The sequence below is a fragment of the Natrix helvetica genome (assembly GCF_964273705.1).
Source record: "Natrix helvetica genome assembly, chromosome: 2".
NCBI lineage: Eukaryota > Metazoa > Chordata > Lepidosauria > Squamata > Natricidae > Natrix > Natrix helvetica.
The window spans coordinates 271262111-271289453 of NC_138552.1; the positions used below are offsets into that span (position 1 = coordinate 271262111).

At 42.9% G+C, this 27343-nt stretch overlaps 2 protein-coding genes across 2 annotated transcripts; one reads left to right on the forward strand and one right to left on the reverse strand.

The window, feature by feature from the left end:
- Positions 1–889: 889 nt before the first annotated feature.
- On the forward strand, positions 890–1455 carry UCN (urocortin). Its single transcript, XM_081945566.1, has one exon. The coding sequence runs from the start codon at positions 902–904 to the stop codon at positions 1310–1312; it is 411 nt and encodes a 136-aa protein (XP_081801692.1). The 5' UTR covers positions 890–901; the 3' UTR covers positions 1313–1455.
- A 2029-nt stretch (positions 1456–3484) lies between these two features.
- On the reverse strand, positions 3485–27343 carry TRIM54 (tripartite motif containing 54). Its single transcript, XM_081943999.1, has 10 exons — positions 26881–27343; positions 16307–16479; positions 10420–10591; positions 9128–9223; positions 8349–8582; positions 8095–8117; positions 6686–6810; positions 5264–5371; positions 4772–4825; positions 3485–3705 (listed from the first exon to the last, which is right to left on the reverse strand). Exons 1-10 carry the CDS (start codon positions 27046–27048, stop codon positions 3695–3697), a joined length of 1164 nt encoding a protein of 387 aa, XP_081800125.1. The 5' UTR covers positions 27049–27343; the 3' UTR covers positions 3485–3694.

The window sequence follows — 27343 nt, forward strand, 5'->3', positions numbered from 1 at the left end:
ATCCAACTCAAGGTTGAGATTTATGCAGGTTTGAAGATAGAGGCTTTGTATCAAGACTGATTATATGAAGAGAAAAAAACATGAAAATATCAAAAAGCTGGTCTATCCGATAGAGCTCACACATGGAAGGGGGTATGGAGTCACAAACACTTTCCGGGGGGCTCAGCTGGTCTCCCTGGCATTAGTGCTTTGAGAATGACTCCAGCATTCTTAGGACCAAAGTCTTAGAACCTGGGAAGCAGGTGAGAAAAACTAGGTCTGTAAAGAATGAATTTACTCTGAGACGACTTGCAGGAGAGCTGAAATAATCCGGAGTGGGGGTGGGAAGAGCAGGCACCCTTTAAGCACAAGGACACCTTCTCCCACCCAGACTCAGGTCCCAAGAGGGTCTACCGGGGGGACACCGCCCGCACCATCAGCAATCAGTCCATGTTCCTCACTGACGTCAATGGATCTCCCGGCTCGCTCTCTATATAAAGAACCCGCCAGCGACTCCGAGCACCCTTTTCCCGGCTCCGCAAGGACACATCGCGGTAAGTTGCTTCCCTTCCACCTGAGGCTGAGAGGGGGTGGGGGAGAAGCGTAGGCTAAGACGATCTTCCAGGCAACCCCGTCAGCCCTCGGGTACTGCGACTACTAGCTCAGTGTCACCCCCTACTGGCACTGGATGGCCAAGAGAGGGATGGAGATGTCCTCGGGATGTTGTCCTCCATCCAGTTGCTTGCTTACCAGAACACCTCTCCAGTAGACCTTAGCAGGTTCCCCAGATTCTCCTCAACTTTTAGGGAGAAGGTGGGTGGCTTTGCTCCCTGTCCTGGGTCACCCTGGCAGCGCCAGCTGTCCGGGTCTCGCTCTCTCCAAGACCTCCCTCTCTCCTTTACCAGGTCCGGACCGCCTCAGCATGAGGCGGGCGCAGCTGCCCAGCCTCCTGGCCTCGCTGCTCCTCCTGCTCTTGCAAGTGTCCCTCGGAGCCAGACCAGCGCTCGACCTCGAGGGCAGCGCGGAAAGCGACCTGACCCTGCTGCTGCAGTTCCCCGAGGAAAACCGCGCCGGATCCCGCCAGCCCCTGCGATCTGCTCCCGAGCCTGACGTGGCGAGCCTGTTGCTGCGATCCCTGCACCGGCTCTCTCCGGAGGGAGAGCTGCGCCGACGCCTCGCCGAGCTGAGCGACCGGCTCAAACGCCACGAGCCGCCGCTCTCCATCGACCTCACCTTCCACCTCCTCCGCCACATGATGGAGATCTCCCGGGCGCAGAGCCAGCAAGCCCAGGCGGAGTTGAACCGGCAACTCTTGGACTCGGTAGGCAAGTGAAGCAAACAAGCGAGGGCGCGCAAGGGACGCCTAAAGCCAGCAACGGAATCGCCCCGCACTTCCTTCGGCATCGCTTGATCCCAACTCCGGCGCCTTCACAGAAGACATTTGTTTTTATGAAATAAAACTTCTTGGGCGTCAAACGGTTTCCGAGTGCGGGCTGTTGATTTAGGTTGGAGGAGGGGTGAGGTTGCGTCCTGGGCTGCCCTGGTGGTCCTACCTGAGCTGTGAGGTGTCAGGGTTTGTTGTCTTGATATATAACTGTTGGATTCACTAGAGCAGGGGTGTCCAAACTTGGGAACTTTAAGACTTGTGGACTTCAACTCCCAGAATTTCCCAGCCATGCTGGCTGGGGAATTCTGGGAGTTGAAGTCCACAAGTCTTAAAGTTCCTAAGTTTGGACACCCTTGCACTAAGGGATCCCAAAAGTGCTTTTCTAAAAAGCAACTAGACTTTCTTGGTTCTTTTTCTTGAAAACGTTTCGCTTCTCATCCGAGAAGCTTCTTCAGTTCAGTAGAGAGGTTTGCATCATATTCCATCACACTGATTTACAGAATTAACAGTTTCTGCCGTCGCACATTACATAACCGGTGTTAACGAATTGTCTGGGTTTGAAATATGGCAAACCCAGCAATCAAACCAAAATTAAATGAACCATGCTATGCGTGTATTATCAAGTTGAATTGATCTCCCGGTACTATAGGTCAACTCTACTAAAAGTTAATCAACTTTGGAGAAGTAAAGGCATGCTGATGGAGGAAAGTAAAATGCTAGTCTTGGTAATGAAACTACAAATTCAGATGTGTCTCTATTTCAATCTGCTTTACAGGCATGCAGGCAGAACTTGGGTCTTGAGGCCAAAGGAAGCCTGAATCAGATTGTTGATTCTCCAGGTCAACTTTGGTCAGACCCTATGCAAAGCTAAACTCAAGTAAAATCCATATGCTTTCAGAACCAGAGTACTCTTTCCATCTAAGGGAAACTGTATCACACCCCAAAATATAGACTAGAATTGAGCATTGTCATGTCAACTACACTGGGAGATGGAAGAACCATATATACTATAGGGGGTGTCTCAATTCCCCATTGATCCTCTCTCTCCACAAATTTCCTTGACTCCTTTGCCGTGGAGCACTCGCTGTAGAGTACTCGAACTTCAAGAGCAGCACCATGGACAGCGGCACTGCCTAGACCCGCTAAAAAGCGTAAGTGCCTTCCAAATCAATCTTTTCACTGGTGCTGACACTAACTATGAGCAACGTTTTGCCTTTTCCCTAGATGGAGGACACTCTGATCAGTTGAAAACAGCAGGTCAGGAAGGCAGATTAGTCTCCCTTCCTAGTTTGTTTTAATGTAAATAATGTAAACGGCCACTCATCTCACTAAATTGTATCTACAAAAGACTGAGTTCCACTTTTGATGTTCTCTTGCTCTAACATACCTCCCATCCATGGAAGAACTGGACTTTTCCACCAATTCCTTCTGTCTAAAGCCAGGTAGAAGATATTTCAGGGACAGCAGGATTTCTCTAGCAAAATGAGGTCTTTTTTCCCTTTGGCAGATTGCCAGATCCTTCTTCCTATGTTTTTTTTAATACTGCATCAGTGTTTTGTTAGTCAGTTCCAACCCAGTTAGACAAGGAATTCTGTTCCTCTACTGGTGTCCGAATTCTCTGTTTCTAGTTCTGTCCTCCCACTTCCAGTACACGCAGCCTAGTCAGTGCTCAAAATGTAGAGATGCCACTTTTCCTCACTCAGTGTAAATTTGCAGCTGGTCAAAGTAATGGTTACATTCATCCAAGTCCAAAAGATAGGACAAGTTCCCTCTTCCTTAATCCCGGAGTAGGATGGGGGGGGGGGGTGAGAGTGAAGTGTTTCTAAACCAGGCTAAAACCATGCCTATGGCTGACCCTCTTTTTCCCAACACAAGAAAACATTTTAGCCAGCCCTTGATGAGTTGGGGAAAAGCTGCTCTTTGTGGTTTAACACCCCATCCCACTTCACAGGGAGTGAAGAACTAGCGCAGGTAGCCTCTGTGAATGATAAATGCAGACATTTATGAACGAGCACCCTATGGAAAATTTCACCAACCATGCCTATTAATTTCATTTTTTCCGCCAAAGAAAAGGGTCCAACAGAATCTCTCTTATCCAATGAACCTTGCCAGAATTGCTGTTAGCAAATAACTCACAACTTTATTATCTCCATAAAATGAAACGCCAAATGCAATAGGGAGAAGAGGAGCATAGAAGGAAGCAAGGAAAAGATGCATGGAGAAAGAAAATTTAGTGGAAGCAAAAAAAAGGCTGCTGGAGAGGAGGAAGAAGCATAGGATGGGGCTGACCGGAACATTCTTCAGCTACTTCTGTCTTCAAGTGAGTTTTCAGTGTTGGCCTGATGGAAAAAATGAGAAACACATCCATTGGGAAATAAAATGTACCAGAGTGCTCCCCAGCTGATCCAGGTCTTGTGAATGTCCCAGTCAAAGAAAGAAAGCTCACTAATGGGTACACTATTCTTTCCTGGTAACAAATCCTCTTCTTTTAATTCCTTTATACACTCAGAAAGCTAAGAATTGGGGGAAGGAAAATGAGGGTAAACGCTGGGAGAAACTGTCAGAGAAAACCCAAAGGCTGAGGAGCAGGAAAGAAGATCCAAAATAGCCAAAGATCAATAGTCATAAAAATAAAGGTAACAGTTCCTCTTGTACATATGTGCTAGTTGTTCCCGACTCTAGGGGGCGGTGCTCAACTCCGTTTCAAAGCCAAAGAGCCAGTGCTGTCCGAAGTCGTCTCCGTGGTCATGTGGCCAACATGACCAAATGCCGAAGGTGCATGGAACGCTGTTACTTTCCCACCAAAGGTGGTTCCTATTTTTCTACTTGGATTTTTATGTGCTTTTGAAATGCTAGGTTGGCAGAAGCTGGGACAAGTAACAGGAGCTCATTCCATTACACGGCACTAGGGATTCGAACCGCCAAACTGTCAACCTTTCTGATCAACAAGCTCAGCATCAGCCATTGAGCCACCGCGTCCCCTTAAACAGTCATAAGTTACTAGAATTCTGCCCACTTTTTCTGGATTAGGAAGCAAAATTATTTCCTGCTCCTTTGGAAAAAGTAGAACCTGCTCTATTCCCTTCCTCCAATTCTGGCTGACGGATGTATTTCTTTTCACTGTGTTTCCACCTCACCCTTTTTCATGTCATTGAAAAAGACTATGATTAAAAGAAGCTAGGCTATTGTCTTCTCTATAGCACAGTGCCAGGTAAAGTACACAAAGGAATCAACCACATAGTGGAAAATTCCATTCAGATCATCCCTAGAAACTTTCTATGTAAGCATCCCATCAAGAGAACATCTGGTTGTTGAGGCTCATTCCTGAAGATTCCTTTTCATATTCCTCCTGGCACTCTCATTCTCTGCCAATTAAAGAAACTGTCCAGGGGAAGGGGGACTTACCCCGAGGTTGTATATTAGGTGGCTTTGGTCTGAATCGAGACAGGTTCTCTCCATCTAGATAGAGAGAGAAAAAAATGCATGACATTAGGATTCTATATTTCACAGCCAAGGCTGAGGTTAGCTCAAGAGGAAAGGACAGAAGGACTCAGAACCGGGATTATAAAATCACAGGCAAAAACAGCCCCACTTCCATTATATGTGACTCCATCCCTCAGGCATTATTTTAATCTATTAGCTCACCTGTGCTTAAGTAAGCTAAATATATTAAAATAATTTCTGAGGATGTTTTCTTCTGCAGGTTCTTAATATTGGGTACATTATAATGAGGACATTTCTAAGAAATCTGGGGCTCAAACAGGACAGGTGGGAAGAAAAAATCATTTGGACTTTCTGATCAAAGTCTTGTAGTAGCAAAATCTCAGTGCATCCCTAGGCAGGTCAGAGATACTCATTACAACTCTACCCAACTCTCATTTCAGCTTTTCAACTCACCTTCTGCTCCTTCAGGGCCCTCTGATCCTTCTGGATGGTCTTCCTCTCCAGCTTCACCACTTCCTTCTGGGATAATTCCTTCAGACTCAGTTTCCTCTCCAGGAATATCTGAAAGGCAAGCAGGGTAGGGGTGGGAAGCAGGCATATGTGAAAATGACAACTTTGTGTTATTCATCTATCTTGAATATCTAAAGACAGATTTTCCAATAGGCTTTCTGAACGCTACCATTATGTAGACAGACCTTTCAAAATATGCTTCAGTTCCCCACACATCAGAAGTGGGTTCCTCCTGGTCCGGTCCGGATCAGGCAAACCATTAGTAGCGGTGATGGGAGGCTCCGCCCACCCACCCAGATGCTTCTGTGCATGTGCAGAAGTGTCGTGTGCGCGCAAAAGCAAACCGGTAGTGCTGGAATTTGCAACCCGCCTCTTCCATACATGATGATTGACTACTGTATAGGTTTTGTATGATTTTCTTCCTAAGTCATATGTGTTCCAAATACATTTTTCAGAAGACAACTCTAAGCTACAAGCAAAAGGGAAAGCAAATCCTTTAATCTTTCTGAATAAAGAAAGTCCTTTAGTCTTAATGTTAATTTGTTGTCCAAATTAATATCCTATCTAGCTCAATTATATCCTTTCACGACATGCAGGAATTCACTTTTAAGAGAGACTGTGATACAAATTTACAAAAAAAAAAGTTTAAAGTAAAATAACTTTGTTTTATTTTTCCCAAATACATCAGTACTAAGGACTGCATGTATTACCTGGTTACTGGTCCGTTTTCTGGATTTGCATAATATGCTAGTTTTATATCTTGTGCAAATATAGACATTAGGGTTTTAGCTTTCTTGGGTATGTTGTCTGAATAAGTCACAAAATTCTTCATTGGGTTGATGTTGATGTTGATTTTTGCACCATGAGCCAAATATGAATTTCCTTCAAACCCCAAACTATATAAATGTTGTGGGTCTGCAGAATTACCTGATTACACATCAGTCTTGCTTTCAAATGCCTGATGTTTAACCACTGAATGGTCCAGAAAAGTACTTGTCATTTTATGCTATTTCTACTTAGGAGGCTGAGGGATTTTGTTGAGTCAAGTTCAAAATGGTTTGGGTCATTCTCTTTGAGATAATCTAAATAATTCCATCTATCCCCATCCACCAATAATACTATGGGTCCTTCTTCTCCACTCTTCAAATATCCTTTATTGCAATGCCCTCTTCTTTAGATACAGACTTTTCCACCCTACATAGTTAAGAGTTAGAGTTTCAGTTCCTTAGTGTCAAATACCTTCTTAGACAGGGAATGTGTAAGTTAGTGAAAAACTCAAAGAGAATGGCACCCAAATGGAGGAACAGCAGGGGATGCATCCTCTCCCCTCACTCCTGCAAGATGTTTCAATCCAGCCACTCTCACCTGTTTGAAATTCAATAGTTCTCAGCATTTCAGCAACGTGATCTACATTGAGAGAGAAATGGTCCATGTTTTCATAGCCAGACTCAGGCCGGCTACTCATGGATACCTTGGACATGTCTGTGATCCTGCAGAAAATAAGAGTCATGGTGAAATCTATCTGATGCATGTCTCTTTTCACCAAAAAATAAATAGAGATGGGAACCAGCAGTGGGCAAGAAAAGTTTCCTTTCTCTCCAAAATGGACAACAGTGTGAATGTGTTTAGCTATTTTTGTCCATTTGGCTTCCAGAAAATAATGAATTGAAGACATCAGCTGAAATGGCTTCCAAAACTGTCTCCATCAAGATCCTGTAAAGTATGCATCCCAGCTGTGCATAGCATTTTGGGGGAATTGAGGAAAAGGCCAGGTATCATTGCTTATTGCTGCCAATTGTGACTTCTATCAAAATGTTCTATAAATGCAAGTAAAGTTAAACTGAGGTAGGGAAGAAGCATAAGCAAGAGCTCCCTATTATTTCAAAACATATAAAGTATTTGTTGATGTGTTTGTGTAGGATGCAAATATTTGAAAGCAATAAGAAAATATGTTCTCTGCTGTTGTTTTTATTGCTCTGTCCTATAGAGAGATTGTGTGGTTTAATCTAAATACTAACTTACAGCAGCATCTTACTGAAAGCAAACAGAAGCTGTTTCTTCAGTCTTGGGCTTAATATTTAGCTGACAAAAATCTATGGTAAGAAAGACTCCAGTGTGACTCAGAAACTGGCTTCCACAATTCTAAGCATGGATATGATTCAGAATAACATTAACATATCAACCTGAAAAATCTACAGCACTGACTGTAATCCTGAATCCAGAAGGAATCCCACTGCTGTGGTTGTTTAAGGAGAGGAAGATTCAGTGAGCCTAAAATAACAAATCACAAATTTGTGCGTTTTGGAGAGAGAGACACCAGCCTAACTGGATCAAAGAATCAAGTAGGGATAAATCAGAAGTGAATCTTTGTTTAACTTTGCTGTTGATTAACCTGTTAACTATTTTTTCTCTATGTATATAATGTGTGACACATCAGATTGGGTTGCAAATAGATGCGGAAGGGTATAAATCCTGGACCTGTTTCGCAAGAGGGAAAACTATTTCTGTCGCAATATACTTGTCAGTGTACAACTAGGTGGGTTTTTTTTCTGTCCATTTAACTACATTTTTTTAAATGCTTTTGTCTAGTTTTGTTTTGCCTTTGTTAATTTTTCTTTGCATTTTGTATTTTAATCTTCTGAATAACATAAAAAATATGCAAGAAAAAGTGGATCTCTGATATCTCGTGTAGTGCTGTTGAGTGTCAGTTGGACCACTGAAAGCTGATATTAAGGCTCAAGGCCTGGACTTTTGCTCCTGTTGCTTCTACTCACTTTTTGATCAGCTCCTTTGACTGCTGCAGGAAAGAAAGAGAGAATCTTCAACATCAATGAAGCAGAAAACAATGATATCCCCCAAGTTTTAAAACACTGAATCTTCCAAATTGCAAGCAGGGTCCTGCTTCTCTCCTCCCTTACCTGTCCATCCTTAAGAAAGCTGACAGCATATCCCACTTCTTGCTGATTGATTTAAACTGGCTCCAGGCTTACCCTGCTCCCCCACCCTGTCCTGTCACACCTGTATGCACCTGCAGATAGAGGGCCATCTGGGGTTCCTCCATGGATTGGATGGCTGATTCAACCAGCTTAGAGGAGACCTCAAGGTGGTCTCCATATTGCCGGATGAGCCCGCGCACCCTTTGGACTTTTTCCTCCTGCTCTCGTCCGATTTCTTGCAACAGCTCTTTTTTGCGTTCCTCCAGGGTGCTATACAAAGAGTCAAAGCGCAGACAAAGATATTGCTTCTGTCGCCGAGCATTATCCTGCCAGGGAGGGAACAGGTGAGCTATTATTTTAAAAGTACTATTTCCACCACAGGTTAAAGTTAACTAAATGGCATCATGAGGTCAATAAGTACTGCAAGTGTATGTTTCTCTACTTTGCCTCTTAATTGCTCCCAGAAGGCTCCAACTTTTATCCAACTTTCATATGGGAGAAAGAAGGAAGCTTACAGGTAGCCCTCAACATATGACCACAGTTGAGTCCAACATTTTCATTGCTAAGCAAGGTAGTTGCTAAATAAGTTGCATTCCTTTTTTCAACCTTTTTGGCCAAGTTGTTAAGCAAATCACTGCAGCTGTTAAGTGAATAAATAATATCAGGTTGCCAAGCACCTGAATTTTGATCATGTGGCCATGGAGATGCTGCAAGAGTAGTAAGTGTGACAATCAGTCATAAGTCAGATTTTCAGTGCCATGGTAACTTTGAACAGTCACTAAGTGAATAATTGTAAATCGAGGATTACCTGTATTGGCAAACCCTGAAGAAATTAACATCGCTTGAGAGCATCCCCAAAAATAATGCTCACCTCAATAGTTTTACAGATCTCTTCCATCTGGGTGATGATGGCTTGGATACGGTCATTCCCTGCCACTAACATGGCAATGCCATCACTTAGCTCCCCCTGCAGAAATTGGAAGTGACACTTAATGGCTGAGCTCAAACTACTTACCGGTAAGTCAATGCAATGATTGAAATCTGACATAAAGCCTGTCATGCCTTAGCAAATATACAAGCTTACTGTAATAGACATATTGTAATGCTTAGATCAATACAATAATACAATACAATACAATACAATAGTAGAGTTGGAAGGGACCTTGGAGGTCTTCTAGTCCAACCCCCTGCCTAGGCAGGAAACCCTATACCGTTTCAGACAAATAGCTATCCAACATCTTCTTAAAGACTTCCAGTGTTAGGGCATTCACAACTTCTGGAGGCAAGCTGTTCCACTGATTAATTGTTCTAACTGTCAGGAAATTTCTCCTCAGTTCTAAGTTGCTTCTCTAATATGCAATCACATTGCATACTAAGGCAATACTCTAAACCACAAACTATTCAAATTCATTTGAGACTTGAAATGTCTCACTGGAAGATACAGAGGCTAGACTCTGAGGCTAAGACTTGATGAGCTATAGACTCATAGGCTGCATGAACTTATCTTGGGGCTCATCAGGGCTTAGTCTCAAAATCCATTTCCTCCAAAGTCTAGCCTCTATGTAGGTCTTCAAGAAGAGAGGAAGGCGACAGTGCAGGGCCCGTGGACATGTTTCTCCTTCTATTGCATGATTGTGCAGCCAACATAATGACTAACCGGTCAGATGGAGTAATTTTAGGGAATCTTTTCCCTCTTGAGATCAAGGAAGAGGATAATGCAAGCCGTAAGGCGACTGAAAGCCCCACCCTGGATGGGCTCTTCTCCAAGAAAACAAGGAAGTAGTAGAGAAGGGAAGCAGCAGAGAAGTAGAAAAGCCCCAATCAACACTACCTGGTGCTCATGATCCAGGCGTTTTCCTCCACACCCATAAACACACCTGATGCATGAATAGGTCATTTGTGGTGCTGGCAATTCCTCTGTGGGCCAGCTAACTTGGAAACCAACATTCTAAGCCATAACATCAGGCCAGGATCACAATAATGTTAATTGCTAAATTGGGCACCAGCATCTAACGTGTGTAACATGTTTTTCCCCCATAAAACTCAAACTGCCCAACTCAGGGTTTTGCTCTAGTTGTCCAAAACAGAAACTAAGAGTAGAAAGAAGTCAGGACCTTCTCCTTTCATTTCCCCTCTTTCTCTCCCCACCATCACTCCTTGTACCTTTTGGCGCTTATAAACGTTGGTTAGAGGAGCCACTTCACAGTCTTTGTGGGCGCCAAAGACTTTGCACATAGAGCAGGTTGGAACCTCACAGGTCAAGCAGTATATGTTGATCTTTTCCTCTTCATGTTCTTCACACATCAGCTGCTGCTCTGCCTTGGCATGGAGAGGCCTGGCCACAGCATAAACAGAGATTGAGAGAGATGTTGAATCCCCGGAAAATGACCACTCCTGGCTCAAAACCTTTCTAGTTTTCTTAAGGTCATCATGTCAAATGAGAACAGATGTGCTCCTTTTTGAAATATGGTGCAGCATGCCAAGAGGTCCAATTTTTATTTCCAAAGGAAAATACTTTAGTTCTTAGGGTTCCAAACAGAAGTTTGGGTAAAAGTGGGCAGCAAGGAAGTCTTAGGATGTGAGATGGAGATGGATTTCAGCTTGGTCCCACAAAGGACATACAGTGATCAAGAGACAACCAAGCCATTGGTTCTACCATCAACACCTAGCTACCATGATTCTTCCTTTGGCTAGTGGTAGCAATACAGTTAATAGCTTTTAAGTGATTCAAATTATTGATGAGATTAGCTGTTTTCTTGGTACTGTGTCAGCGGTGGGATTCATTTACCTTCCCTACTGGTTCGCAAATGTGAGCGTGTGCATGCGTGCACTTCACTCACATGTGCCACATCTGCGCATGCACACTGCCTTCTGTGCATACGCAGTGCTCGCTCATTACATCAGGGTGGGTGGGCGGAGCCTCCCGCAGCTGCCCCTACTGGTTCGCCCGGAGAGAACTGGCTGAATACACCTCTGCGCTGTGTTTAGATTAGGTTAGGCATTTAGAGAATTATATTCTTTGTAAGTGCATAAAAAAGAACCAAATCCAAAGGCAATTTTGAAAATCACAATGTCAGGGGAACAGAGTCTTTTGAAGGAGCACCCAGATGGGCTCTTCTCTCACCTCCTTGCCCAGCACTTTGTGTAAGTCTTGTGGCAGGCGATGAGTTCCACTGAGGACATAGTAAGCTAGATATATATATGAAGGATCAGAGATAATATTACAGATCAGCTGCCAGAGGTTGAATCCTGGCCAGCAAAATCTCTCTGGAAACAAAGAGATTGCCACATCAACCAATGTGGACAGCTGCTCCTCATGAGTAAACTGCAGCAACTAAGATTTCTTCAGTTAGCTCACAAGTCGGGTGGCTGGGAATTGAGGGATTTCCACAAAGCTCACAGCCACAATATAGTCTATATTTGTGATGGCGAACCTATGGCACATGTGCCACAGGTGGCACGCGGAGCCTTCTCTGCGGGCACGTGAGCTATCGCCCAACTCAGCTCCATGCGTGCCTCCCGCCAGGCAGCTGATTTTTGGGTCTCTGCCATGCATGTGGGTTGGACACCGCCCCGAGTCCCTTTTGGGAGAGGGGGCGGTCTAGAAGCATCAAATATAAATAAATAAATAAATAAATCCCTGGGGGTAGAGGGGTCACATGCACATGCATGGGGGGGAGGACCGCAGGGGGGACATTCGCCCATACCCGGATTTTGGTCCAAGGAGGCTTCAGGAAGTCCTGGTAGGCTCAAAACGGGCCGTGGGGGGAGGGTGCGGTACCCCGCCCACGACCCGTTTTTGGTCCCAGGAGGCTTCAGGGAGGCCTGCTAGGCCCAAAATTAGACACAGGGGGAGGGTGTTGTGTGTGTATGTGCGGGGGTAGTAGGGGGGTGTCGCACGTTGATGCGTAGTGGTGCGGGATGCATAGGGTGTATGTCATACATGCATTGCATTGTGGGTGTGCGCATTCAGCACACAAGGACAAAAAGGTTAGCCATCACCGGTCTATATTATGGACACAATGTTCTGCCAAGGCTCATTTCTTAAACACTTATGGAAATTGCCTTTTTTACTGCTTTTCAACTATTAAGAACCTTCTGATCGACAGTTCTTATAACATGCACTGGGGGAGTTCCCTTTAATCCTCAACAAAATAAGTTTCAAAGATAAGCTTAAGAACAAAAGAATTGTGGGGGGAGGGAGGGAGGGATAATCAGCAGAACAGCAATTAGAACGTTATACAGTGAATGGACTAAAGGTCAAGATGGATTTGAAATCAGATTTTGAAATTTGTTATAAGAATCCTTCCCATGAGAAAATTCTGTGTTTTTAAATTCTTAAAAGAAAATACGATAAGATGGGAGCTTGAGGGGACTCTAGAGGAAACCAAAGGCAACTAAAGATTACAATTAAAGGAGAAGAATACTTCACTTTGACTTACTCACACAGAATAGCAATAGCACTTAGACTTATATACTGCTTTACAGTGTTTTACAGCTCTCCTTAAGCGGTTTACAGAGTCAGCACATTGCCCCCAACAAAGTGGGTCCTCATTTTACCAACCTTGGAAGGATGGAAGGCTGAGTCAACCTTGAGCCTGGTGAGATTTGAACTGTTAAATTGAAGGCAGCCGGCAGGCAGCAGAAGTAGCTTGCAGTACTGCCCTCTAACCACTGTGCCACTGCGATTCAGAATGGTGTAAAATACAAAATAACATTAAACATATCAAAGGATATTTTTGAACAATGGATGCAGAAGTTAATTTTAGGAGTGTCTGCCGCTATAGATAGACTGTGTTCAGATATTATGGAAGAGGAACAAGAGGAACTGGACAAGATTGATATCGATCTGAAAGTGGATTTTAAAATAATTTTAAAATAATTCAAGAAAGATATAAAAAATATTACATTAGATATACAAATTAATTCAGTTTTTCAATAATTAAAAGGGATGTATAAATGGCAAATAAAAAACAACTTGGATAAATTTCTTATATTGGAATTACAAAACAGACCTGAAGGATTTTATGAGAAGCAACAAAGAAAAAAAAACAAGCCATAGGACATTGATGGGATCAGTGGCGTAGCGTGGGTTGTCAGCACCCGGGGCAAGGCAAGTAATTTGCGCCCCCTAAAGCGAGGGCGGCCCGACTGCAGCTGCCCCTGGGTTGGCATCAGTCAAGTGAGGCTCTCCATGCTGGCCTCCTGCCTTCCTCCCGAGGAGGAGCTCGAAGGGCAGCGGGAAAAGGCTCGACTGAATGGAAGCAGGTGCCGCGGGGGTGGGAGACGCACCGGGGGCTTCGGGAAGGCGCCGGCTTCCCGGGGTGCTCCAGGCGGAGCGGGAGGACACGGTGGCGTTGCAGCGGCGGGCAGACGGAGCGCAGCGCAGCGCCGCTCTCCTTCGGCTCCGCCTGGAGCGCCCCGGGAAGCCGGCGCCTTCCCGAAGCCCCCGGTGCGCCTCCCACCCCCGCGGCACCTGCTTCCCTTCAGTCGAGCCTTTTCCCGCTGCCCTTCGAGCTCCTCCTCGGGAGGAAAGAGACGGCCACAGTCTGGCAAAGGGCAGCGCAGGGCGAGTCAGGGCGCCCCCCCAGATGTTGCGCCCGGTGCGGCCGGCCCCCCCTGCACCCCCCACGCTACGCCACTGGATGGGATTATAGATAGTTAAAAGTAAAAGGAATGGAATAGAGCATTTCTTTGATCAAAGTTAAAATAGATTTGTTTTTTGTAATCTTTAATGGACTTCTGCTGACTAGGACTGACTGCCAAGGTTTAAGGATATATTTATAGATAAAATGGATTTCTCTGATCAAGGTTAAAAGAGATAAATTGTCATTTCTGGTAATCCTTAGTGGACTTTTGCTAACCAAGACTGAATGATGAGGCCAAAGGATTTGTTATAAATTGTTTGTTTTGTTTTAAGAGGTGATAAATTATTAAAATTGTTTATACTGATTATGACAAGACGGGAAGGGACTTTTTTATATTTTTCTTTTTTCTTTGCTATATTCTTATTTTTTTTCTTTTTCTGCATTTTCTATTTTTTCACTCTTTTAAGTTCTGGTAGTCAGTTTTTATAAAAATTGTAATGCTTAATGAAATTATTTAAAAAAGAAAATCTTGTAATACGTCATTAACATAACAAAGGGGGGGCAGAAGTGTGCTTTCATTTTTTTCAAAAATATCACATATTATGCTGTATCATTATTATTACTGCTTTCTCCATTTTTGGGAATAATAATAATAATAATTTATTAAATTTCTAGACCGCCCCCTCTCCCCGGAGGAACTCGGGGTGGTGTACAGGAATAAATTTAAAACATACAAACAATCATATACATAGGTAAAAATCAAATTAAACAACCCCTGTACAATTTATAAAAATTAAAAAACAGACCTTAAAACCAATCTTAAAAATTTAGAAATAGAACTGAGGTGGGATAGGTGGAATTAGGCCAAGCCGGCTAGCTAGAATAGTATATGAAAGAGAAAATATGTTTGTAAAAGTGAGAGGAACATTTTGCTTGCCAGGAATGTGAAAGAAGCCTAACCTTTAAACTGGTCTTGCCACTAGAGATTATGAATACAGTAATCCAGTAATATTGAAATACTATGCAAATAAAGAACTGAGAAATGATATCAGTATTAGCATACCTTTCAGAAAAACAAGTTCTAGCTTTGGAGAGATGGCTCTATCTAACTTTCGCAGACTTTGAACTCTGCTCTAGAAAGAGCAGGGGTGGACTGCTACGGGTTTGCTCGGGTTCGCGGGAACCTGTAGCTAATGTTATGGCCGGTTCGGAGAACCTCCAAACCCCACCACTGGTCGGCCCTGCCCACCATGCTCTGCCCCCGTCACCCTCCACACACACCCCAAGAGTCTCCACGCGGCCCATTTTGGATGCGAGGTCAGTGCAGAGCCCGCCTGGAGACTCGGGGACGGGGGAAATGGGCCTCCCGCTGTGGTGCAGGAGGTTCAACATGGTCATGCCCACCCAGCAACTAAGCAGAGAATCCATTGCTGACATATTTGAAGCCCACCCCTGAGAAAGAGCTAACAGTGTGTTAGATGTACTGGTTGATACACATCCGGATGTATTAAGTAGAAAAATGCTTATGAAAGCAAGAAAAGCATTTAAGAAGAAAGATGAGGAGGAATTAGGAAGGATAAAACCTGAGAGCTCCAGCCAAGGATTCAATCTCTGACAGGCCTTGAGGGAGGAAAGAGAGTTGAAGTAATCAGAAGGAAAATTCTGGTTCTGCTTCTTCATTTGGAACACAAAGATTTTGGAGCAACAGAAATGTTTGAGCACACACACACGTCTTAGGTGCAGACCAGGGGTGGGTTCCTGCCAGTTCTAACCTCTTCTATAGAAGAGGTTCCACAAATCTACAGTGCCGTTTAGAACCGGTCCCAGCTCCCTCCCCCCACCCATCCGCACATCATCAAGATGAAGAGTGACAGGAGGAATTCTGGGAGTTGAAGTCCACAAGTCTTAAAGCTGTCAAGTTTGAACACCCCTGGGGTTTTTTTCTAAAGTGTTAGGGGTGCAAGGGTCTTGTAACTTGACAGTTTTAAGACTTGCGTGCTTCAAATGCCAGAGTTCCTGAGCTAACATGACTGGAGGAGGAATTCTGGGAGTTGAAGTCCACAAGTCTTAAAGCTGTCAAGTTTGAACACCCCTGGGATTTTTTCTCTAAAGGGTTAGGGGTACAAGGGTCTTGTAACTTGACAGCTTTAAGACTTGCATGCTTCAAATGCCAGAGTTTCTGAGCCAACATTTTGGTTGTTAAGCAAGAGCGTTGTTAAGTGAGTTTCACCACATTTTACAAGTTGGCCATGCCCACCCAGTCACATGACTACCAAGCCACCCCCACCCGGTCACATGGCCGGCAAGCCACTCCCACCCAGTCACATGGCCGGCAAGCCACTCCCACCAAGCAGGCCACACCTACAGAACAGGTTCTAAAAAAATTTGAAACCCACCACTGGTGCAGGATGACTACCCCCAAGTGTTGAAACAGAAATTATGAGATTCTACATGTAACTCACCGAGAGGATTCTTGCTTGTAGATATCAATTATGTTTTCCACCAAAAGGTTGCGTTGCAGCCCATAAACTCCATGCCGGTCCAGCACCACTTCATGCCTACAGGATGGGCACCGGAATCTGCCTCCTGAGGACACTGAAGTAGATCCACGCGATTGCCACAGGGGGTTGGAGGCCTGGCAAGGAGGCGATGGGAAAGTTGAGATTTTTTTCTGAGGTTCAGTACTACTTACCCATTTGTTAGAAATGTGGCTCTTCTAGGAAGCAGTCATAGAAACCCAGGAAGGCATTTGAACACCAATGACATTCCTCTGTCCCAGGACAGGTCATGCAAACAGGTCCTCTACCAGCTACTATTACAAGAGTTGGCAATTGCACTGCTATAGGCAAAGGATTATTCCCAGCCATCCCATGTCCAACTTGCCGGAGTAACTCACCATAGGAGCATAGTAACTCCTTCTCCAACTCACATGTGAGTTCTAGGTTATATTCAGACAGCTGAATGATGATCTAGTGACTAAGAAGTGCAACGGTTAAATGGGACAACCTCACTTCTTCAATAGGGGTCTTAAAAGTTTGGATAAAATGAGGGCGTTTGAAGAGAGAGGTTCTCTAAATAATAAATAAACGTCTAAATTAGATAACATCCCATCTCCCCCCTGAGGGAAAATTACTCCCTTCTTTGGTCTCCATCTTGGTCACTTTAATTTTAGCTGAATTTGAATTTTAAGATATCTATCTATTTATTTATTTCAATGTTTTATATGGCATTTTTATTCAATGTTGGTAAGCTGCCTAAAATCATTTTTGTTGAGATGGGCAGCACATAAGATAGATAGGATAGGATAGGATAGGATAGGATAGGATAGGATAGGATAGGATAGGATAGGATAGATAGATAGATAGATAGATAGATAGATAGATAGATAGATAGATAGATAGATAGATAGATAGATGATAGATGATAGATAGATAGATAGATAGATAGATAGATAGATAGATAGATAGATAGATAGATAGATAGATAGATAGATAAACTATAAAAACAAGTAAACAAATAGGAACATCCTTAGAAACATTTTAATGCAAATTTTATTTTTGTTTTTTTCTATTTTAGCTTTTGAAGTAATTTAATAAAATGCATTTTAAAATAAAATAAAATCCTAGTCTGAAAATCACAACTGTTGTTGTTTACACTGAAAACTCTTGGATGTCACACGGGGCCTTCGGGGGTCAGTTGGCTTCTATAGACTCTCCTGCTCCAATATTAGAGCAAAGGGCATTGAAGTGAAACTTGAGCCAGGAAACAGATTTCTTCGGAACAAAAGCATTGATTTGTCAATTTGAGTTCTGTAAGTAATTTTTTTAGGTAAAATACATAGGACTCCATTTAATTCAAAGGAACAAATGAATACATTTTTCTTCTGAGGGAAAGACATTGAAAGGGTGCTGTGGGGCTTTCTCCAGTGCAAGACGCCGTTCAATCTTTCTTTTATAAATTAATATGTTGAGGGCCTATTTAAATGCATGAAAACTTTGTGTAGAGTTTCCTTATTTGTGAATGCTATACCAGGGACTGCCCTTTGGGGGTGGGGGGGAAGCAGCTAGTCAATTCATTGTATTTTAACACAATGTAGTTAAAAGTATTTCCTGCCTAAGCAGGGGGTTGGACTAGAAGACCTCCAAGGCCCTTTCCAACTCTGCTATTCTATTCTATTTTATTCTATGTGAATTAAATGCAATGAGTATAAGAATGTCCCATATATTCAATTTGCCCTAGTTGCATTAAAAAAAGCAACATTCAGAAGGTCTTTAACCTAGAGATTGAGCAAGAAACTGTCATCAAAGTGGACCTTCACACAGATGAGAAGAACAGATGATACTAGAGAAGACAGAATTATGATTCAAGGAGTTATTGCATAGACAAGGAATTAAGGTCCCAACCAACAGAGTAAAATTCACCAGATCTTTAAAGTACTGCGTAAAGGAATAAAGTCATAAGCAAACGGGGATTTGGTTTGGTAAAAGCGCCAAGGATGAGTAGTAAAGTCACACATCTGCTTTAAAAGATTATTGTGTGTCCAGTTCACAGACCAGTTCTATTTTGTTGCTTGGGGTGCATTTCAAGCAGAAGGCAGCATATTTGAAGAGGCTAAAAAACAGAGACTAGAATACAAAAGTCAACTTTGAAAGAATTGGGCATATTTATATAAGGAAGCAGATAAAAAAAAGCTAGCACTGCTTCCTGCAACACACTGAATTTGGTTTATTAGTAGAGGGAACCAAACAAAAGTTCAAAATCTTACACAATATATTTTATTTATGGCCTCTGGGTGGCACTGGTTATGCACAGATTATTCTTCCTCTGCAAAGAAGTAATCTTACTCTCCTTCTAATTAACATTACTTTTTTCCTTATTTTTGTAAAAGTGCAAAACATGCACTTTTGTTAGTTTTGTTAGAACTGTTTTGCTTAGTGAATTTAAAGACTATATCTTGGTGCCTGGCCTTTAGAGGTATCCTAGATCAGGGGTCTCCAATGTTGGCCACATTAAGACGTGTGGACTTCAACTCCCAGAACTCTGGCAGTTAAAGTCCACAAGTCTTAAAGCGGCCATGGTTGGAGACCCCTGCCCTAGATTGCTTAGTTTTCTCAGAAAAAGATTTACCTTTTTGGCCTTAAAGGGATCCCACAACTCAGATGGTGTTGATGGGCATGTACACAACAGGTTTTAAAGAATCAAGATGTAGATTTTCTAGAATTTGTCCAGAGAGATACAGAATCCTAGCAAGGATGTTAAGCATGGCTTTTCCTTACTAGAATCCATCAATAAACAATGCCAGCTAACCACTTTTTCTTTTGTGTCCCCGTAATATGGCTTTCATCTCACACACCACCCATACTCAAGGCAGATTTAAATTGTTGTTTGCTGTAGAGCGTTCCCTTTTAAGTCAGGAAGAAAAGCCCTGGCTGTTTTATTGTGTGTACAATTGACTTGCAACCACAATTGGGACCTTGATTGTTAAGTGAGTACACCCAACATTATGACCTTGTTTACCATGGTTAGTAAGCAAATCACTGAATTGCATGGCCATTAAGCAAATTCTGCATCCCTCATTGACTTTGCTTGTTGGAAGTCAACTGGGAAGGTGAGAAATGGCAATCACATGACCCTGGGATGCTGCAACCATCACAAATAAAATGTCCAGTTTGATCACGTGACCATAGAGATTTTGTGGTGGCATAAGTGCAAGGACTGGTCGTATGTCACTTTTTTCAGTGATTTGTAACTCTGAACAGTTTCTAAACAAGTGTTTGCAAGCGGAGGGATATCTGTATTGCACAAAATGTCCTAAATCTGATTTATCTTTAGAGGTAAGATGCCTTTAATCTTTTGTGTCAGGCATCCCCAAACTTGGCAACTTTAAGACTTGTGGACTTCAACTCCCAGAATTCTCCAGCCACTATGCTGGCTAGAAAATTCTGGAAGTTGAAGTCCATAAATCTTAAAATTGCCAAGTTTGGGGAGCTCAGCTATAAGTAGCATCTGAACCTGTTTAGATGGCCCTCGGTCTCTCCCAGTGAGCTACAGAAAGCTGTATTAATTTTAAAAATGGTACAGAACTCTCTTGGGATAGCAAATGCAAAGCACTAACCTACTAAGCCACCACTCCATCAATACAGTATTACTTCCTAAAGGCAGACACACCAGGAACCATCCTCCACCAACAATAGTAATTTTTTGCAGGAAAGCAGTGGGCAAGCTTGTGCCATTTGCCAGGCTTGGCTCAAATAAAAGAATCATCACCCAAGCATATTTCTTCTTGATGAAAGTGATCACTTCCAGGAGCTATACAACTAAGTACATACTGGATTCAGGATTGACATCAATTGTCAGTGTCAAGGCTCAGTTCTAAAACAAAATAAAGACTCTCTGAGTTAGTGGAAAATACCTTTCAGCATTAAGTACCATATTTTTTGGATTATAAGACGCACCAAGATTTTGAATAGGCAAATTTATAAAAAATGTAGGTAGGTAGATAGAGGGATAGAGAGGGAGAGAAAGAGCGAGAAATACAGTAGATAGGTAGGGAGAGAGAGAGAGAGTAGGTAGGTTGGTAGGTAGAGGGATAGAGAGAGAGAGAGAGAGAGAGAGAGAGAGAGAGAGAGAGAGAGAGAGATACAGTAGATAGGTAGGGAGAGAGAGAGGGTAGGTAGGTAGGTAGATGGAGGGAGGGAGGGAGGGAGGGGGGGGAGAGAGAGAAATACAGTAGGTAGGTAGGGAGAGACAGAGAGAAGGTAGATAGGTAGATGTTTCCAGGTGTATTTATCCATGTGCTGGAGAAGGAAATCACTAACAATGTGCAGCACCTAAAACTTTGTTTCTGCTGGCATAGCACTTGATCAATGTTAAAATACAATACAATATAGTAGCAGAGTTGGAAGGGACCTTGGAGGTCTTCTAGTCCAACCCCCTGCCTAGGAAGGAAACCCTATACCGTTCCAGACAAATGGCTATCCAACATCTTCTTAAAGACTTCCAGTGTTGGGGCATTCACAACTTCTGGAGGCAAGCTGTTCCACTGATCAATTGTTCTAACTGTCAGGAAATTTCTCCTCAGTTCTAAGTTGTTTCTCTCCTTGATTAGTTTCCACCCATTGCTTCTTGTTCTACACTCAGGTGCCTTGGAGAATAGTTTGACTCCCTCTTCTTTGTGGCAACCCCTGAGATATTGGAAGACTGCTATCATGTCTCCCCTAGTCCTTCTTTTCATTAAACTAGACATACCCAGTTCCTGCAACCGTTCTTCATATGTTTTAGTCTCCAGTCCCCTAATCATCTTTGTTGCTCTTCTCTGAACTCTTTCTTAGAGTCTCCACATCTTTTCTACATCGTGGTGATCAAAACTGAATGCAGTATTCCAAGTGTGGCCTTACCAAGGCATTATAAAGTGGTATTAACACTTCACGTGATCTTGATTCTATCCCCCTGTTTATGCAGCCTAGAACTGTGTTGGCTTTTTTGGCAGCTGCTGCACACTGCTGGCTCATATTTAAATGGTTGTCCACTAGGACTCAAAGATCCCTCTCACAGTTACTACTATTGAGCAAGGTGCCACATATACTGTACCTATGCATTTCGTTTTTGTTGCCTAAATGTAGAACCTCACTCTTTTCACCATTGAATTTCATTTTATTAGATAGTGCCCACTGTTCAAGTTTGTCAAGATCCTTCTGTATCTTTAGCCTATCTTCTGGAGTGTTGGCTATTCCTGCCAGCTTGGTGTCATCTGCAAATTTGATGAGTTCCCCATTTATTCCCTCATCCAAACCATTGATGAAGATGTTGAAAAGTACTGGGCCCAAAACAGAGCCTTGGGGTACTCCACTGCATACTTCCCTCCATGAAGATGCAATTCCATTGAAGACTACACGTTGAGTGCGGTTGGTCAGCCAATTACGAATCCATCTGGTGGTGATGCTGTCTAACCCACATTCTTCTACTTTATCTAGTAGTAGATTATGGTCTACCTTATCAAATGCCTTACTGAAGTCCAAGTAAACTATATCGATGGCATTCCTCTGGTCCACTAATTTTGTCACATTATCAAAGAATGCAATAAGATTAGTCTGGCATGATCTGTTTCTGACAAACCCATGTTGGCTTTTGGCTATTACTTTGCTTCTAGGTGTTCACTAATTCGTTGCTTATCTTTTCCAGAATCTTTCCTGGTATTGAGGTCAGGCTGATAGGTCTGTAGTTTACTGGATCTGTTTTTTTCCCTTTTTTGAAGATGGGAACCACATCAGCTCTTTTCCAGTCCTCTGGTAGTTCCCGGTACTCCAGGATCTCTGAAAGATATAGTTCAGTGGTTCTGAGATCTCATCTGCCAGTTCCTTCAGAACCCTGGGGTGTAATCCATCTGGTCCTGGTGATTTGAACTCGTCTAGGGTAGACAGGTGCTCACTTACCATTTTCTTCCCTATTTCAACTTGTGTTCCTAATCTGATTTTTGTAGTGCTGCTTTTGATAAGTTGGACTGTTTCATCCCTTTGTGTAAAGACAGATGCAAAACATGAGTTAAATAGTTCTGCTTTCTCCCTGTTGCTTGTCACCTTCTTGCCATTTTCTCCCAGCAATGGACCAATTGTTTCCTTAACTTTTTTTTAGCATGTTGGAAGAACCTTTTTTTGTTATTTTTTACTTTGGTGGCAAGCCTTTCTTCATTGTGAGTCTTAGCTTTCCTCACTTCATCTTTACATGCTTGGGCTATTTGCTGATATTCTGCCTTAGTTATGTTCCCCCCCCACTTTTCCACTTGTTATGCTTATCTTTTTTGCCTTTCAATTTGTCAGAGAGTTCTTTATGCAGCCATGCTGGTTTCTTTTGGGAGCTGTTATTTTTCTTCTTCATTGGTATTGTGCTAGACTGGGCTTTTGTAATCTCATTTTTCAAAATTTCCTAAGCTTCTTGAGTTGTTTTCCCCTTGAGGATTCTCATCCATGGAATTTTTCCTCTTTTATTTGGTCTATTTCTTTTAAATAATTTAAATCCTTCTAGCTGTATGTTTCATCCCACCAAGTTTCCGTAATGGCAACAATATCATATCTGCCCTCATTTACTTGAATTTCTAATTCACCCTGTTTATTCCTCATACTCTGTGCATTGGTGTATAGACATTTGAATCCATTTTGATTGACCCTGTGTTTACTGTCTACATAACCTGTGTTATGCCTGACTGCCCCTATTTTCTTGCCACTTGTATGATTCATGCACATGGTATGACACTCGCTATTAAATGCTTGGTTTTGCTTGACAGCAGGAGTGATAATCTTACCTGCACAAACATCTATGTTACGTGCACTGATAACCCTATGAGTTTTAGATTGCTGGGGACAGAAATGTTCTGTATCAATTAATTCTCTGTCCCCGCTGTTCAGTTTAAATATTTATCCAGAAAACCTCTGAATTTAATGCCAAGTAACTCGGTCCCTTTCTTGGATGGGTGCAAACCATCTCTTTTGTACAGTTTTTCATTGGACCAGCTGCAGTCATCATGACAAAGCCTTCCCTTTTACACCACTCCTTTGGCCACACATTAAACTCTGCTACACGCTGGCCCTTCCCTTTTTGTTCCTTATATACTGGTAAAACCTCTGAAAAGATAAGCCTACAACCTACACTACTAAGTTCATACCCCAAGCTCTGGAAATCATTCTTCACAGAAAGTACATCTTTTTGGGACAGATCATTTGTGCCAAGATGTATAATAACATCAACATCACAGTCCTTACTTGCATTCTTGATTATCTTAAGAATACACCTCTTGTCTCTGCTGGCAGTAGCACCTGGCAGACCCCGGACCTCTTTTAAAAACTCCATATCCTTTCCTAAATTTACATCCTTTATGATTGAATCACCAACCAGAAGGTGACTTCTCTTTTTGCATACCTTGCTCTTCTTGTGTGACTGATGTGTGATACCTGGTTCCCCATTTTGCCTTTCCGAAGTAAGTTCTTCATTTTGGATCACAATACAGTACAATAGCAGAGTTGGAAGGGACCTTGGAGGTCTTCTAGTCCAACCCCCTGCCACGATCCCCTGCTTATTTGAGTAATCATTATCACAACTACCTTGACCTGTCTCCTTAGTGTCCCCATTGGGGTCAGCAAGGGCGCTATATCTGTTATGCTGGGTCACAGCAAAAGCTTTGTGTTTATGGTTCACAGCTCTCACCATGCCAGATCCCACTGCTCTTCTCCTGCAGGATCTTTGCGGTAGGGGGGGCTGATAGAGTGGCATCTCCATAGAGTGGAATGGCCGAATTGGACACCTAATTTCTGCTTGGAGAGTACAGATTAGAGATTCTAGATAGATAATCTGTCTATGTAGACTAGCAATTTGTTTACAAAGGGGACAGTATCCAAATTTGAAGAGTACTGTGAAAGACAGGTGCAAGACAGCTATTACATTGAACTAAATTGATCATTTTGAAATAAAATAAAATCACAATTTCAAGCGCATTAATCCAGAATGTATTATTACTATTTTGGTTTATGGATATATGATTCGTGCTCCGGGGCAACTACCTACTCCTCTTTGTCTCTCTGCTTCCCCCCTTCCAGTCAGCAGCTCCAATCACCAGCCATAGGAAAGTTCAAATGAAATGGAGTTGAAAGGATGTAATTCTCATCAATCAGTTAAAGAACTTTCCAAAAGGAAAAAAAAAGTATTTGCACTCTGCAAACCTCCCCAAAACGGTCCGTTTTTCATGAAAATGGGCCCGTTTTTTGTCAAAAAAAATTGCATGCATAGTCTTATAGAGACCTATAGAGTGCTGCTGGGGACTGGGGGAGTGAAAAATAGCCCATTTTTTCTCTCATTTCTGCCCTTCCCAGCCCCCAGGAGCTCTCTGAAAGCTTCTATAAGGGTATGCACGATCATTTTGGTGAAGGGGCGGGGCTTCGGGAGGCTGTATTCAGTGTATAAGATGCACCCAGATTTTCAGCCTCTTTTTTGAGGAAAAAAGGTGCATCTTATACTCCGAAAAATACGGGTAACTAGTGTCTTTCCCTCTCAGAGATTTAGAACTGTTGTCTTAGAAATCACTAAGTCTTGGATAGCTTTCCATTAGGAAGCTGTCTGGTTTAGATCAATTATGGCATCCCTAACAAAGAAAGCCTACCGCAGGGGTGTCAAACTCGCGGTCCATGGGCTGGATGCATCACGCGGTGGCCACGCCTACCCCAGTTTAGCGAAGGGGGAAAAAGTTGTCCCGTGATGACAACATGACGCCATGAGTTTGACACCCCTGGCCTATCGCAATGAAATAACTCTCACTAGAACATTTCTCCTCAGGTTGAGTTAAAAGATCTATGACACCATAACAACCAGCTTCAAAAGTTCTGCTCCATTTTGTATGATAAATCATTACATACTATATTTGCGGACATTATAAATCTCCCCATAGCCTTTTTTTCCCTCCAAGCTACTTAGCTCTTTCCATCATTTTTGTAGAACACAGTTTCCCCATTTGTTAAACCACCCTTTCTTTTCATCTGGAAGGGCTACAGTTGGTCATGGTGTTATTTTCCGTTCTGTTGCCCCCTGGTAAAAATGACTGCATTTGCATAATATCAGTGGTGTATTAACTATGAAGCACTTGCTTAGGGCACCAGGCAAAAGGGGGCACCACCAAGTTGATAAAGAAAAAAAAGCAATAAAGATTTGTACAGTATGTACGAAGGGGGTGGGGTGGGGGCACCAAGATTTGTCAGTGCTTAGGGCACCAATGAACCTTAATCTGCCACTGCATAATATAGGCTAATTTTAAAGGTTAGTTTCTTGTGGGTTAGCAGGATACACAGACTTTATCCATCTGAGTGCAGTATTGTGTGAATTCAGAAAAGGAATTATAAATTTTTATCCTATATTATTTTTACTAATAACTCAAGACAGCAAACATATCCAACACACTTTCCTTCTTCTATTTTCCCCACAACAACTCTGGGAGGTGGGTTGGGTTGAGAAATAATGACTGGCCCAAAGTCACCTAACTGGGTTTCATGGCTAAGGCGTGATTTGAACTCAAGATGTCCTGCTTTTGAGCCTGGTGCCTTAACCACTAGACCAAACTATCTCTAAGTTCAGCATAGTTGTATAAATGTAGTCAATGTGTAACTAAATGAGACTGAAGACACTTCCTTTGGTTAAAACTTTCATTGCTCACCTCCTGTTACACTTTCTTTAGATCCTAGCCAAACTGTGTAATAAAACAAGTGATAACGGCAGCGGTCTCCTACTTAGACAACTCACAAAAATGATCACACACAAATCCTACTTAAATCAGTAGGATATCCCCCCCCCTCCCATATATGTTCCATTTCATCATCCAGCTCTCGTTCCATTTCTGGTTCTTTTTCGTATTAGCCATGTGGGTATAGGGTAAATGGGGATATCTCATTGTTAATGGCTCCAGAAGGTTGGAATGTATAGAAAATGTACTGTAGGAAGAGGCATTTCATTGCATCAATTTTATTCCCTGCACTGATGATACATTTAAAGGCAACAGACCCTCTCCTCCTTCAGGCCTGCTTGTAATGGCCTCTCCAGGCCGATACAAGATGTCGCCATTCTATCCTGAATTTCACAACCAGTCTTGTACTCCTCCCATTTTAGGGCGCCTGATCAACACAACACATGTCCTTCCTATCCCCTGCTTTCCAAACCCTCCCTTAAACAACAAAAACGCTGGCCTTAATACTCCAGTCCTTTTCCACAAAACAAGATTGCAATTATTCATACTTCCAAATTCTCTATTGCTCCTCCATCCCCCCCCCTCCCCATTGGCATTTTTAAGTTTTGGGAGGCAGATATTTCCCTTTATTTATGTTACTCAAGAAGCACCATGAATATCAATGGGTATGTATAAGGAGATAATACACCATAACATGTATTACATAGCTATCATAAAACTCCTTCACTCAGAGATGGCTCAGATTTTAGAAAGGAATCACCCAGATCCACCTGAATCCCTTTCATCTTATGCTTATCCAGAGCACTGATTCCTGCTCACCTGAAAGATGTCGTTGGCACACTTACGACAGAGGTTGTGTTGGCAGGGCAGGATGACCACTGGTTTGGTGAACATCTCCAAACAGATGGGGCAGATAAGCTGCTTCTCCAGGTTATCCATGCTCTGTGAAGTCCCCAGCATCGGCTTGAAGCCCACGGCAAAGTTCATCCCCGCAACACCGATTCTTGCCCACAGCACACTCCAATGGGCTGGATGGATGACCCCCTCAGCTTTCCCTGAGTCTCTATGCCTGTCTTGCCAATCTTTTCTCCCTCTGCCTTGCTCTGCCTGCCTATTCCAGCTCTCCTCCTTTGGTAGTGCTGGCCTCTCTCTTTCCTGGCTTTTACACGTTGGCCTCTTCCTATTTTATTTCCACTTGGGGAATTTCTCTCCGTCCACCAAGCTTGCTTCTCTTTTTCTAGTTTGCCTGTCCAGATCTTGACTTCTTTCTGACATCACTCCC